We start from the raw sequence: 14469 nt of genomic DNA, 5'->3' as shown, positions 1-14469 counted from the left end.
TGAGCTAGTGGGGAGGTGGTGTCTGATCTACATAAAGAGCGAAAAACCAGTTAGGACCAGGTGTGCCATCTGCATAGGGCTCAAATCTCTGGCAGCCCCCGCCCCAATCTTCTACTATATAGGCAGGTAGCTACTCCATGTTGCTTATTTCCTTCCTACTGTGCGTGTGCTAAAAAAGAGGGGAGGTGAAACCCCCATGGTGGACATGCCTGGCCCCCAGTAGCCCCTTCTGTCTGTGCTGCTGCCGGCATCTCCCGTGCAAGCTTACAGTTTACTTACCTATGTTTGCAGCTCAATCTTCCAAGTTGCTCTTTGTTAGAAAGGAATTGATTTCTTGGGCTGCTTTTTGTTAGAAGGTAAGCTATGCTGAGGGCTCTTTTGCTCACACTATATGCCTAAATAATTTCTTTCTCGCTCCTGTATCAATATCGTATGTGTGACTCTATTGTGCATATATGACTTAGGTTTTAATTTTTTTATTTACAAGTTGGTCTCACCCCCCACCCCCGCTTCCACCCACACTTGAGGAAAGATACATTTTAATTCATTTTTTTATATGGTATGCATAGTTGGAGGCCAAAAGATTGAGTTGAAGGATTCATTACTTGATGAATGAATGGATGGGTGGATGGATGAGTCAGTATAAATGAAGAGCATCCCAAGTTGACTATTTTAAAGGGAATAACATGCATTTTATATTTGTTAAACATTCATTCTCATGTGTAAACATTTGTATGTATTCGTGTATTCAAAATGTATTGAAAATTGTTCCTTGGTCCCTGAAGTCAGTCCCAGGTATTGCAAAGTAGTTCGAAGTCACTGGTTTCCTTCTGTCTCACTTCACAAAACACTGGTGATTTTGCTCACCGACGAGCCAGAAAATGGACAAGTTCCAGAATCAAAGGTAAAACAAAACCCACCAAGAATCAGCTTACTGTTAGCGTCCTAGTTGAAAAATAAGGCTTATCAAAGTATTTCAGATTGCATTAACACGTTTGATATTGCTGGGTATCAGAGTCAACCTCAGGAGAGGGCAACACCAACTCCTGAAACCTTCAATGCAGAAAGTCTAGAAAAATAAGCAAATATACATAAAAACAATAGCGAGAAAACTCCAGAAACCTCATACAACCGTGGAAAACGAAATATCCCTTACACGTGTGTACAGTATATATTAAACCCAAGTATTTTAAGTGGACGATTTCTCTCTCATAGTACCGTAGGTAGTGGGGGACAGGGCTCAGAGGGGGAGAAACAGAATGTCGCCTTCCTCCATGGTTCATTTGCATTTCCAGCCAGAAACTCACAGGTCGACCCCAAGACTCCACTCTCTCCCGCCTTTGAGAAGCCGGACCGGCATCGGCGGCTGCATCCTTTTCCTCCTCCCCGCTCTATTTTGGGGCCCCATGATCTCATGCCCTCTGTAGACCACATGCTGCAATTCCAGTCCAGCCCGCGCCGTGAGGCCACGCAGGGCGATTCCTGCAAGTGTCGGGAGGGTGGCCGGGGCGCGGGGAGGGGACGGCTTGGGGGGAAGTTCAAGACACGCCCACGTAAGGGACCCAAAATAACCGACACGCAGAGTGCCCGAAATCAGACAGGAAGCCAAATAATCCGGGGCGTTGAGTCGCTTTACCCTGACTGCGAGAACCGGGTGCAGGGCGGGTAGCCAAGGATCTGACCGCGAGGGGCGGGCGCGGCGGGGCGGGGCGGGGAGGCGCGGGGCCTATTAAAGGCGCGGCCGGGCGGCGGGGTCGGAGCGCCTGGGGCCACGATGGAGCGGGACGGCTGCGCGGGGGGCGGGAGCCGCGGCGGCGAGGGCGGGCGCGCTCCCCGGGAGGGCCCGGCGGGGAACGGCCGCGATCGGGGCCGCAGCCACGCCGCCGAGGCGCCCGGGGACCCGCAGGCGGCTGCGTCCTTGCTGGCCCCCATGGACGTGGGGGAGGAGCCGCTGGAGAAGGCGGCGCGCGCCCGCACTGCCAAGGACCCCAACACCTATAAAGTACTCTCGCTGGTAGGTCCGCGGCCAGGCCCCGGCACCGGGGAGGGCTGGGAGGACGGGGAGGGCGGCGCCCAGCTCCTGCACTCGCAGCGCAGTCAGCACCGGGCCCCGGAGAGAGGCATGGTCCGCGAGTGCTGCTTCGCCCGCGCGCTCTCCTCCGCAGCCTTTACAAGTGCCCTACACCGCCGCCCCTGCCCGGTACCCTGGCAGGGCAGGATGGTTCACTCTCACTTGAATTACGGATGCCTGTGAAAGCAGGATGCTCAAAATCGTCATCCTTAGGAATACTCGACCCCCTGCCCCAGGAGAGTACGAGTTTTTAGAGGAGAAAAATGACAAACGTGAACGTTGTTGGTCTTAAGAAAGTGCATCAATGTGTTGCTTCTTTTGGGGAACACTGGGTGCAGTATACATGATTTCACTTGGGTTAACTGATTCCAGCTGAAGTGTTAGCAGAGCTCTTTAAGTTTTATTAGGAACTTTAGGGAACACTTTTTCCCTTCGGCTCCGTTTTGGAATTTCCTTGCAGCTGCTCAGAAATTCCATGGATATTCACATTTATATGACTGAAGAAACCTTTATGATTCTTTGCCCACTCTTCTAACCATAGGCTACATGGTTTGTGTTGCTAACAAAAGCTACCTATTACTCCTCTGCTATTTTGCTATGACAGTTGCAGGACCCACAGTCAACTTTATGAAATGTGGGGGTTGGTTTTTATTCTGAATTCATGGTGGGAAGTGCTGATTGAGAGAAGGCCTGGATTCCTGGCTGTTATTAATTGCTGAGGCCTTGCGTAACTGTCCCCAAACCTCAATTTCTTCTGTGTGAAAATGGGGCAACATCAGCTGCCTTGTGCATTGCATGGGATTATTGTGAAAATCAAGCTGAAGAATGTATGTAGGGAAGTAAATTGAAAACCACAAGGAAATAGAATCATTTTTATTGTATTATATGGAAATCACAGATTTCTCTGTATAGTGTACCCTAAAATATATCCCTTTACATATGATTGAACAATGCTTTGTAGACAAATTTCTAATTTTTGAAGTCTCCTTTCATTTTGTATACATTTCCATTTTCACTGTATTTGGGATATCATGGAGATGCTATAATACTTTGAGGAATCAATCGATCTTCCTAGACTTAAGAGATGGTGTCATATACTTAGTACTTAAAAAGAAGCCTAAGGTTCAAAGAATAAGTATCCCAAGCCACATGATGTTTGCATCTGAAGATAAAATTTTGCATCTTGTAACATTGTTTGAGTCTATAATAACACTATATTGATGAGAACTTAGTCTCTTGAGTCACCTTTTTAAAATTTTGTTAATGGAAGACCTTAGCTTTTACAACCTGATCACTTAAATTGTTTAGTATCAATATCTTAAGGTGTTTCACACACGACGAGGTAGTCAGTAATCGTATATGGAATCTGTGTATAACTCTAGTGTAAAACCATTTCTACATGCCTACCAATCTTTACAGGTTTTCCAATTGCAAAATTCAGTTTTTAAATTTTTCTTGCTCATTTACTTATCCATCCACAACAGATATCAGCAAAGGTCTACTTTTGGAGCAAGCTGTGCAGTCTTTGAGACCTGCAGTCAACTGGTCAAACAGCATTCTGTGTGATGATGCTACTCTCAGCATTTGCCATGGAAGTGTCCTAGGACTTACTTCCACAAGTAGGACTATTATGGACCTTTTTTTTATCCCATTAATTGGGGTCTTTTGCATCTATTGAATTGGAAAGAATTCTTACTTCATATCTTTTGATGGAACACTGTGAGACATTAACATACGAATGTTACCAAACAGACCTGGTTCGTGACTCATACCTGTTGTCCTGGCACTTTAGGAGGCTGAGGTGGTTCCATTGCTTGAGCCCAGGAGTTTGAGACCAGCCTGGGCAGCATGATGAAACCCCGTCTCTACAAAAGATACAAAAATTAGCTGGGTATGGTAGCATGCATCTATAGTCCCAGCTACTTGGGAGGCTGACGTGGGAGATTCGTCTGAACCAGGGAAAGTTAAGGCTGCAGTGAGCCGTGATTGTGCCACTGTACTCCAGCTTGGGTGACACGGTGAGACCCTTTATTGTTGAAATTGCTATTTAGCGATTGAACTTAAAGTGCAAACTTGTATTCTTCTTTCCCTTCCCTACTTCAATACCTTTTTCCCCCAACTCCCACTCCCCCCAGAACTTCCCCAAACAATGGGCTTCCAAAGGGAAAAGGCCCCAAAAGCAACCTGACAATTGTTGTCAAAGAGCTCTGGGACATATCTTCTGGAGAGGAGCTGCAATTACAGAATTCCTTTTTTTCAGACTAAACCTCAGCACACTTTTCATAAAGCTGCAGAAATGGACTGAACTAATTGTACCCTGGGGTTAGGATTGGGAGAGGCCCACCACTGTGATCCTCAGCTACACTGTTTTAATTTAGCGGGATAAATAGAAAAGTTGCCTTGCCTTGCAGAGACAATCATGTTGCAGTGGCAATGTAATTTTTACATTATTCTGCAGTTTTCTCAGATAAACTAAAATGATGTAGATGTGTGAGAGTGGATGAAGAAGTGAGGATTCTGTCCTTCCCTGGCTTCTCCCCAGCGTGGTGTTTGATCTTAGGAGAGGGCTACCAGGCTCTGCTTTAGAGGCTTTTGGCCCTGGGCCCTGGAATGCTTATGCCTAGGTACTGAGCCAAACTGAGGAAAACAGCAAGAAGGAAAAACAAGTATTATTCTCTACATGCTTCAGTAGGTATGTTAGATATTAGATGCCTTTCCTTGCTTGTAAATGAAGTTTTGAACTGAAGTGTAGACTTCCACCGAGATATATTGACTTGGAGATGTATTTAAATATTCCTTTTGTTTCTTGGCGTGATTTTACAGGGTCATGTAATTCTCAACTACATTGCAATACATTTCTCCAGTTAGCTACTCAAAAGCATTTTTTTGTGTGTTTGTGACCTTCTGCTATGCTTATGAATACATATATCTGTGTATCTGTGTATGTGTAAAGGGCTTGTGTATGGGTGGTGGTCACTGAAGACTACTTTCATGTTTCAGTGAAAGAGTTCTTCTTCTTCTTTTTTTTTTTTTTTAATAAATGTAGAGAGTCTGGCACAAGTTTGAGGACTGCAACCCAGGAGTGTAGATTCAAGTTGCCCTGGGTATATGCTCCTATTAGCAGCAGTTACAAATGGTTTTTTAAAGGAAAAAAGAAGAGGCAGTTCCTAAGTTGTTTATCAAGCATTTATGTTACAATAACAAGCTATTAGTTGGCTATACATTGTTCTTTGTATCACAGATTCCAGGAACACAAGACAGTGGGTGAAGCAGCTGTCAGGAACAAAATGCTTTTAAATAATTGCCCCTGGGAATGGCTGTAGTGAGATGTGACAGAAGTGCCATGCTTGTGTCCCTCTGGGCCTGATACATTTTGCATAGTTCACATATCTCAGACGGCTCTGAGCAATTTTTCTTTCTCATTTCCTCCTTTTAATAAAAATCTTTCTCTTCTGAAAATACTGATCAACATTTTGGATGTAAGTTTGTCCCACATTGCCAGGAAGGCTCATTTCCAGATAATCTTGTCCCATGTCAGAGGGAATGAGATGGGCAGAAGTACTATAACTTAAGAACTTAGTGAGGCTCCAAGGCTAAATTGGTTGGCAACAATTCAGGGATTGGATTCAACAATAAGGGGACAGAGCAGTGGAGTCTCAGGCCATTCACTTACACTGGAGTTGAGGCGTGTTGGGTCATTTCTAAGCATCTAGCTATTGTGATAAGTTTTTTGTTATAGAATTTTGTGGGAGACTTTAGACATCTTGAAATACAAAGCGTAATCAATTTAAGAATCAAAAAGATGACACAAGTAAGGACAATTATCAACAAAACAACTTGAAATACAAATATGAAAAGTGTTCCTATTCCCGAAGGTAACCAAATGAATATTTTAATCCACTTCTTGTCGAGGTCTAAAGAACAAAGTGTTGAAGATCTCCACTGAGAAAGATGTCCACTTAGGCAGGGCAGCCTGATATTGGCCCTTATTACATGGCTGGAGGGAGTCCTTTATTTGATGGCATTTTCCATTAAACAAAATCTCCAGGTTGGAGACCATGATCTTTGATGTTTTTCTCTCCTGAGAGCTTGCTGTTAAAAGAATCCTTAATTAATTTAGAATTTTCAGTGAGAAACTTATAAGGCCTTGGCAATAATGAAGAGTTATCACCTTGTTAATGGAAAAACCAAACTCTGTAAAATATTTTAAAGAGGTTTATCCTGAGCCAAGACGAGTGACTGTGGCTCAGGGAAACACTTTCTCAAGGAGTCCTGAGAACATGCACCAGAGGCAGTTGGATTACTGTTTGTTTTTATATATTTTGGGGAGGCAGGAGTTACTGGCAGAGACGTAAATCAGTACATGAAAGATATACATTGATTCCATATGAAAAGGTGGGATGTCTTAGAGCAAGGGCTTACAGGTTATTTATTCAGCGTGTTCAGAGATACTTTTTTTTTTTTTTGAGACAGAGTCGTGCTCTGTCACCCACGCTGGAGTGCAATAGCGCGATCTCGGCCCACTGCAACCTCCCCTCCCGGGTTCAAGCGATTTTCCTGTCTCAGCCTCCCAAGTAGCTGGGATTACATGCACATATCGCCACTCCTGGCTAATATTTTGTATTTTAGTAGAGACAGGGTTTCACTGTGTTGCCTAGGCTGGTGTTGAACTCCTAAGCTCAGGCAGTCCACCCCCCTCAGCCTCCCAAAGTGCTGTGATTATAGGTGTGAGCCACCGTGCCTGGTAATTCAGAGATTCTTTAATTTTCGGTTGATTAAAGGAGTAAGACTCTGTCTGAAGTTTGATATCAACAAAAAGGGATGTTATGGCCGTGTGTGGTGGCTCAAGCCTGTAATCCCAGCACTTTGGGAGGCTGAGGCGGGCGGAATCATTTGAGGTCAGGTGTTCAAGACCAGAATGACCAACATGGTGAAACTCATCTCTACTAAAAATACAAAAATCTAGCAGGGCATGGTATTACGTGCCTGTAGTACCAACCACTTGGGAGGCTGAGGCAGGAGAATTGCTTGAGCCCGGGAAGCTGAGGTTGCAGTGAGCAGAGATTGCACCATTGCACTCCAGTCCAGGTGACAGAGCAAGACTGTCTCAAAAAAAAAAAAAAAAAAAAAAGTGATGTTGTAAGTTAAGCATGCTATGTAGTAAGACTGATTGTTTGCAGACATGGCCTAACCCTCTCCTGGCATAGCCTTAAGGTCTTTTTTATAACTTGATGTCTTATTGCCACAGAGACTGTTTTTGCAGTCTTATTTCTATTGTAACATTAATGCTGGTCAATTGTTGCACCTAAATTCCAAAAGGGAGGGAGTATAATGAGCTGCGTTTGACCTCTTTTCCTATTTTGACTGAGAACTCAGTTTTTGAGGTTTCTCTGGGGTCTCCTTGGCCAAGAGTGGGTACACTCAGTTGGTCGAGGGCTTTGGATTTTATTTTTAGTTTACAACTTTTCAGGAGAGCTGGTTCATAGGCTCCTTCATCCAGTTGCATGGATCTTTCCATTCTTATTTCAAAAGGAGAAAGCTGATGTTTTCCAAGCAGGGTAGAATGTAAGTTAAGCAAATGGAAGAGCCTTAGGCCAGGGAAAGTTAAAGCTTTCTGTAAGCTTTGCCAATTAACTTTTCATTATTCCATTTATTTATTCTTCCACTCTGGAAGACTGAGTGTGGTTTGCACAATGGAAATGCCGATCCATCTAATCTCAATCAGCTTCAACCACACAAGATAAGATTTCTGGCGGAGCATAGTGGCTAATGCCTGAAATCCCAGAACTTTGGGAGGCTGATGTGGGAGGATTGCTTGAGCTCAAGAGTTCACAACCAACCTGGGCAACATAGTGAGACCTCATCTCCACAACATGTAGTAGGACTTCCGAGAATGGAGAATGCAGTGAGTTCATGCTGGTACCAAGCACTGATTTTAGAGAAAAACACCAGGGGGTGGTGGGAAGTCACTGTGAATCCTGCTGACCTAAAGAAAAAAAAAAAAACAGGACTAAATTAATATAATTAGAGAGTTTTATTTGGGCCACGTTTGAGGAATGCAACCCAGGAGCCTAGATTCAAGTTGCCCTGAGTGTGTGTTGTGAAAGAGTTCTTTCTAAGAGGCGGAAGCTGGCATTATTTGAGATTTGGGTATAAACATTAAAATTCAGTTAGCTTCCTTTTCCTTCCCTTATAATCTATTATCTGAACTCTAGAATACTGAAGGAAGAATGTTCAAGCTAAGTCTCTGCTCTTAATCAGACTTGGAGTGGACATTGTTCCTTTGGTTTATAAAATTTGTCCAGCCGTAGTTGAACATTTTATTTCAAAATAAGCAGAGCATCTTCAGAGGCTAGAGAAGTGTCCACAGTGTCCCTTACGGTATTGGTTTCACATGTTCTAATAAAATACATAAAGGATTCCTAGGAACCCAAGACTGTTGTGTTTACTCTTAGGCAGAAGATAGTACCTGACACTCAGTGTCAGCTTTTAATTGCTTGAATGAATGTACTGCATTTTTAGTTAGACTGAGCCCCACTTTGACTTGGAAAAGAGGAAGGTGGGAAGACTGAATACACAAGCAGAGACCTATAGGGTCTGTGATGGTCAGGAATCCAAACAGAGATGACACTTGAGTATAAATTCAGGGGTAAGATTGAAACTGGGATATAATTTTATTTGGGTATAGGGAGATGGAGGAGATAGTGAAGGAACAGAAGTACCCAACTAAGGTGAGGGTGCCTAAGAAGAAGGCAGACAGGGCCTCTGATAACTTGGATTCAGAATCAGAAATCTAGTCAGTGAACATTCTCTCAGGTACAAACAGTCCAAGTGTGGCAGTCGGCATGTATGAAGGAGAGCCTCCTTCACTTACGCCAAGGCCCCTTTGGTTTTGGTAACTTTGCTGCCACATCCTGAACTCGGTCTTTGTGATTCTTGTAGACGGCACGCTCTTCTTCAGCATTACTTTCTGTCCCTTCTTTTCTTCTGCTTTGAATCTTGTTCTGGTATTTCTTTCTCACCATTTATAGCTCAGCTGTTTCTACTCCATGTTGTCTCTTTCTCAGGGATATGCAGCTACTGTTTCAAAAACACTTTGCTAATTTCTCTTCTGTTTCACTTGTTGAGTTAACTTTGGACACTCAGTTTTGTCATGTCCTGCCCCCATCATATCCTAATCATGACTCTGAAGAAAATCCCTGGTGGTCACATTGACAGACCTTATGTGTTCTGATTAATAAAGAACTGGGGGCCATTAACCTTTCTAGAACATTTACAGAAACTTTTATCTATAAGCTTTTTCTTTTCTTTTTTTTTTTTTTTGAGACGGAGTCTCATTCTGTTGCGCAGGCTGAAGTGCAGTGGCGTGAACTTGGCTCACTGCAACCTCTGTCCGGCTCCCGGGTTCAAGCGATTCTCCTGCCTCAGCCTCCTGAGTAGCTGGGATTACAGTAGGGAACCATCACAGCTGGCTAATTTTTTTGTTTGTTTGTTTGTTTGTATATTTAGTAGAGACAGTGTTTTACCATGTTGGCTAGGCTGGTCTCGAACTCCTGACCTCAAGTGATCTGCCCACCCCGGCCTCCCAAAGTGCTGAGATTACAGGCGTGAGCCACTGCATCGGCTCTATCAGCTTTTCATCTTCATCCAGCGGACTCTTTTTATCTTAAATAGCAATATTAAAGGTAAATGAAAATAGTTTCATATTCAGTTTTACTCTCAAGCTTGATGAATATCACTGTAAAATATTTGTGTGATGGTTAAGATACAGCAAATGTGTTTCATCTATATTGTGGCCTTTTTGTACAAGCCAGATAACTTTATCATGATTTATAACTTCTCTTTTTTTCTTGCTATGGGGAGAGGCATTTTAAGTTCCAGACAACTTAGGAACAAATAAGTGTTTGGAATACAACTTGTAATTAGAGATCTGCTTTTGGTTAAAATAAGCATGCCTCCATCAACCATAAAATATCCCCCAAACAAGAAAAAATAAACAAGAAACCTTTTAGCAAATGAGCTCAGGGCCGAACATAGATTACTCTCCTAAGCATAATTCTTGGGCAACAAAACCTGATACTCAGAATTCTGACCCAACTCGAAAATCCCTTGTCATCAGATAAAAACTAAGTTATGCATTTACCAAGGAAAGACAGTGTAGTAACACATTTAAAGTTTTTCAAAAGAGTGATCAGAATGTTCAGTTAAATATTAACAAGAAGACTATTTTCTGAGTATTCTAGTTATCTGAGATTTAGTTATAACAATTAAGATAATATCTGTAGTGTCTTTGAAAAATTATTTTTACCTTTTTTTACTTTTAGTTTTTAGAAGAGTTGGTAGAAATGTAGGTGGTAGAGGTTTAGATGGTTATAATCATTTTTGTAGCACTTGGCAGTTTTAAAAAGCATTTCCCATATATTTTTGATTGATCCTTAATACTTAACAACTGTGAAATAGGAAAGTATGGTGACAGTCAATTCTGCTTTACAGATAAGGAAGCTGAGACTCAGTCAGGCAGTCAGTCAGGTTTCCATGCAAACAGTATTGTGCATAAAAACCACCTGGGAAGTGTTAAAGACAGAGATTCCTAGGCTCCAATCTCAGCGATTATGATTTATTAGATTTGGAATGGACCCAAAGAATCCTCACTTTTTAACAAGCACCTCAAATTATTCAGATGTAGGTGGTTCAATTACTCTACTTGTAGCAACAATGGGCTAAATTTATAGGCAAAAGTCACACCATTAGTAAGTAATAGACTTATGATGGTAACAGGAAGGACTTTTATCTACAGATTTTTATCATGGACTAATAGCTAAATGTTATATCCTATTCATCAAGCTTGGCCTGCTGTTGGGTTTCCAACTCTCCTTTGCCTGCTTCAGTATAACAGTATGTAATTAGAACCTCAGAAATTTCTGGTGTGGTGATGCTAAAGATTGCCTCTATATTGAGATATACATGTGTCTTTGGTAGTTCAGTGACTAAATTTTCCTGGGTGGAAGCCAAAATTAGTGCACTTTATTAGTGTGAAGTCAACAATCCACTGTTTCTGTGAGCTTCCAAAGTAGGTATACTTTTGGGAATTTATGCTTTTCTTCTTAGAGTTTCCTTCTTGGCTTATTTTTGAGTGTAGTAGAATAGAAAAATAGAGAGCTTTGATAGAAAGTGATTTTGGGCTGTGTGAGGTGGCTCATGCCTCTAAAGGGGAGGCCGAGGCAGGAGAATCAGTTGAGACCATAATTTAAGATCAGCCTGGGCAATATAATGAAACCCCATGTCTCTCTCTCTCTCTGTCAATCTCTCTCTGTCTCTCTTTCTCTCTCTCCATACACACACACACACACACACACACACATACACACACACAGACACAGTGTGTATGTACATATCTCCATATTTTATATATATATAATATGTATAAGAAAGTCATTTTGGAGGAAGTAAATTGTCACAGCGAATTGTCACAAGTGTTTCTCACTTATGGATTGACCATTTTCTCACCATATTTCAGGACTTTGCACAGACTTAGCTGGCAAACATCCTATGACAGTTGTGATTTGAGCGTCTTAAAAAAAATCACTCTATCTTGGTTTTCAGGTGAATATTTTTGAGAAAGTAGCTTGTTCCTAACGGTGTGTTTCCCGACCCCCCTCCTGCTTAGAAAGCTTTTTTTGACATTAGCAAGCATCTGGGGGTCTTGATGATTTTTTATGGTTAGAGAGAGAGAACTGAAAAGAAACTCAGTAGATTAAGACATTATTTGCCCTTTCAGTATGTTGACCTTTATACTGTGGTATTAAAGGAGTGATAGCACCTTAGCAGAAGTCATTGCAGTGGCACCAGTTGTACAAGTAGTCATGCCCTTGCAATAAAAAAAAAAAAAGTCCATTTCACTAAAAAGAACACCTTAGATGAAGCAATAAAAATGTCCTTGATGAGGCCGGGCATCAAGGACAAATGACTTATGCCTGTAATCCCTGCACTTTGGGAGGCTGAGATGGGCGGACCACGAGGTCGGGAGATGGAGACCATCCTGGCTAATATGTTGAAACCCTGTCTCTACTAAAAATACAAAAACACTTAGCTGGGCATGGTGGCAGGCACCTGTAGTCCCACCTACTTGGGAGGCTGAGGCAGGAGAATGGCATGAACCTGGGAGGCGGAGGTTGCAGTGAGCCGGGATTGCGCCACTGCACTCCAGCCTGGGCGACAGAGCAAGACTCCATCTCAAAAAAATAAATGTCCTTGATGAAGCAGATTTAATAATCTCAAACCTAGATTGCCTGTCTTCTTGATGTTCTATGTGACACAATTGGAAGTATGCATGTAGCATATCTGCTGCATACTGAAGTACTGTTTTCTAGAGGAAAAGCAGCTGTGCAGTTTAAGTTGCAAGCTGAACTAATTTTTTTTCCAAAGAACACCATTTTTATTTGAAATAACTGACAAGCTTTTTATTTAGACTTAATTATTGACATATTTTCTCAAAAATGAGTGATGTTAGCTTGTCCCTTCAAGGAAAACCTATGAAACTACCAGTTGTCTATGATAAAATCTGAGTTACCAAGCAAAAATTTGATTTTTGAAAAACTTGTATTTGCCATTTGAGTGTCACAGGTTACTGATCCTTATACAAAATTGATGAAGATAGAAAGGAGTGTGTGTTTTTTTTCATGTTGTTTAATGACATGCATTAACATTTGGAAGAATGATAAAACTTAGTGAACCAATATTTTCCAAAGGACGAGCAGATGATGTTACAAAATTATGCATTGGTATAATTTCCATTCAAAGTGCAAGATAGACTAATGGATTTTAATGTAACAGTATGAAAAGTTCAGTAATACCCTTTCCATTTTTATGCCATAATTTACTTTTTTAATAAGACAAATATAAGATAAAAATTAATTCAAGAGCACAGATATATGCATACTATCGAAATAAATACAATGTGATTTATAAATGAGAACAAATTACCAATGAACAGTGTTTCAGAAGTTGGAAAGGTGACACTAACAGTGTTAAATACATAGCCTTTTATTTATATTCTTCAGATTCAGGTTTTTTGTGTGCATTTAATATAAAGATGAGGAGTTCATTTTGCAACCTGAAAATATTTACTTACTGAAACTGTATTAATACTTTAATAAACTATACAAAAAAGATAATGAGATAAACGTGCATTTGTGGAACTGCATGTCAGTCAGCCAGTTCCCTGCAGAGGGAATTCTCAGCGTTACCTCATTCATCTGTGAGGACATAGAGCAGTCCCTATTTAGACACACACATTTGTCTACTGCTCCAGCATGGCCAGCCCACCACTTATTGATGGTTTTCTTCTGCTGTGACTGTGCATGTCCAGTTGTCTTCTTCGTAGAGCAGACATTTGCCTTCCTCATCCAGCAGCCGTTGGAGGAGGACTGGGGCCATGCAAATGATTGATTCGACCTATTCTTTGGGGAGGATTTCCCTGTGGCCCTCTTCCATCATCATATCTGGAATCAGATGAGTTTCCATAGCTTCTTTTTTTTTTTCACATCTTGCTGAAGCAGAGTTTTGAAAAGCAAAACCACAAAGTGCTATTCCCCAGAAGAAATCTGTTATCAAAGATAATCTCCATGGAGACTGACTCCAGCTGTCCAACACTTGTCCGTTCCAGATGTAAACCATCTTGCCCCCCTTCCCTGCTTCGGAGCAACTGGCCACAGTTTAAGAAATTACTACTTTTAGAATTTTGGTGTGGTTTTAAAGAAGAATGTCCATAATCATCTGAAAAGGCATCTCAGGGTTGTTAGTAACTTTTAGAAGTATAATGGGATCCTGACAAGAAAAATTTTGTGAATATATTTACAAATATTTAGGAAATAGGTGTATATTCAGTAATATTTTCAGTAATATTTTTAAAAACTAGGGGATGTGAGGGCGATCTGGCTGCGACATCTATCACCTCATTGATCGCCAGGGCTGATTTGGCTGATCTGGCTGGCTACGCGGGTGTCTCCTTCCTCCCTCACTACTCCACGTGTGTCCCTCCCGAAGAAGTGCACTTGTTTGAAGAAGACGACCATCTCCCATAGACTAGGACCAGTCTTTGGTCAAAGGTATATGAGTAGCTGCACTCCCCTGCTAGAACCTCCAAACAAACTCTCAAGAACTGGGGAGAGGAGAGTGAAAATTAACCTAGTTACAATGATTGTATCTTTACATTCTTTTATAGATTTCAGAATACCTCTGCACCTCCTACCTCATTAGTCCAAACCACAGTGCTGCTGTTATCCATCCTCATGTTAGAGATGAAAAAATCATGGCTCAGAGAAAGTTTGGAGACTTTCCAAGATCACAAAATTAATAATAATCTCATCTCTGTAGTTTACTGGTGAATAGTTTTGGAG

At 41.7% G+C, this 14469-nt stretch overlaps 1 protein-coding gene and 1 pseudogene across 1 annotated transcript in view; one reads left to right on the top strand and one right to left on the bottom strand.

The window, feature by feature from the left end:
- Positions 1–1762: 1762 nt before the first annotated feature.
- The window catches only part of ENPP1 (ectonucleotide pyrophosphatase/phosphodiesterase 1), an 82925-nt gene continuing 70218 nt past the window's right edge, over positions 1763–14469 (top strand). Inside the window, exon 1 of the mRNA XM_033235441.1 lies at positions 1763–2014. Within this exon, the coding sequence (XP_033091332.1) occupies positions 1775–2014 (240 nt within the window). The 5' untranslated portion in view covers positions 1763–1774. The remainder of the gene's footprint in view (positions 2015–14469) is intronic.
- On the bottom strand, positions 13473–13900 carry LOC117097527 (annotated as a pseudogene).

Source organism: Trachypithecus francoisi, unplaced genomic scaffold, assembly GCF_009764315.1.
Source record: "Trachypithecus francoisi isolate TF-2019V2 unplaced genomic scaffold, Tfra_2.0 Lachesis_group15, whole genome shotgun sequence".
NCBI classification, from domain to species: domain Eukaryota; kingdom Metazoa; phylum Chordata; class Mammalia; order Primates; family Cercopithecidae; genus Trachypithecus; species Trachypithecus francoisi.
Note: the sequence above shows the minus strand (reverse complement) of the source record. Positions and strands in the feature narration are given on the sequence as shown.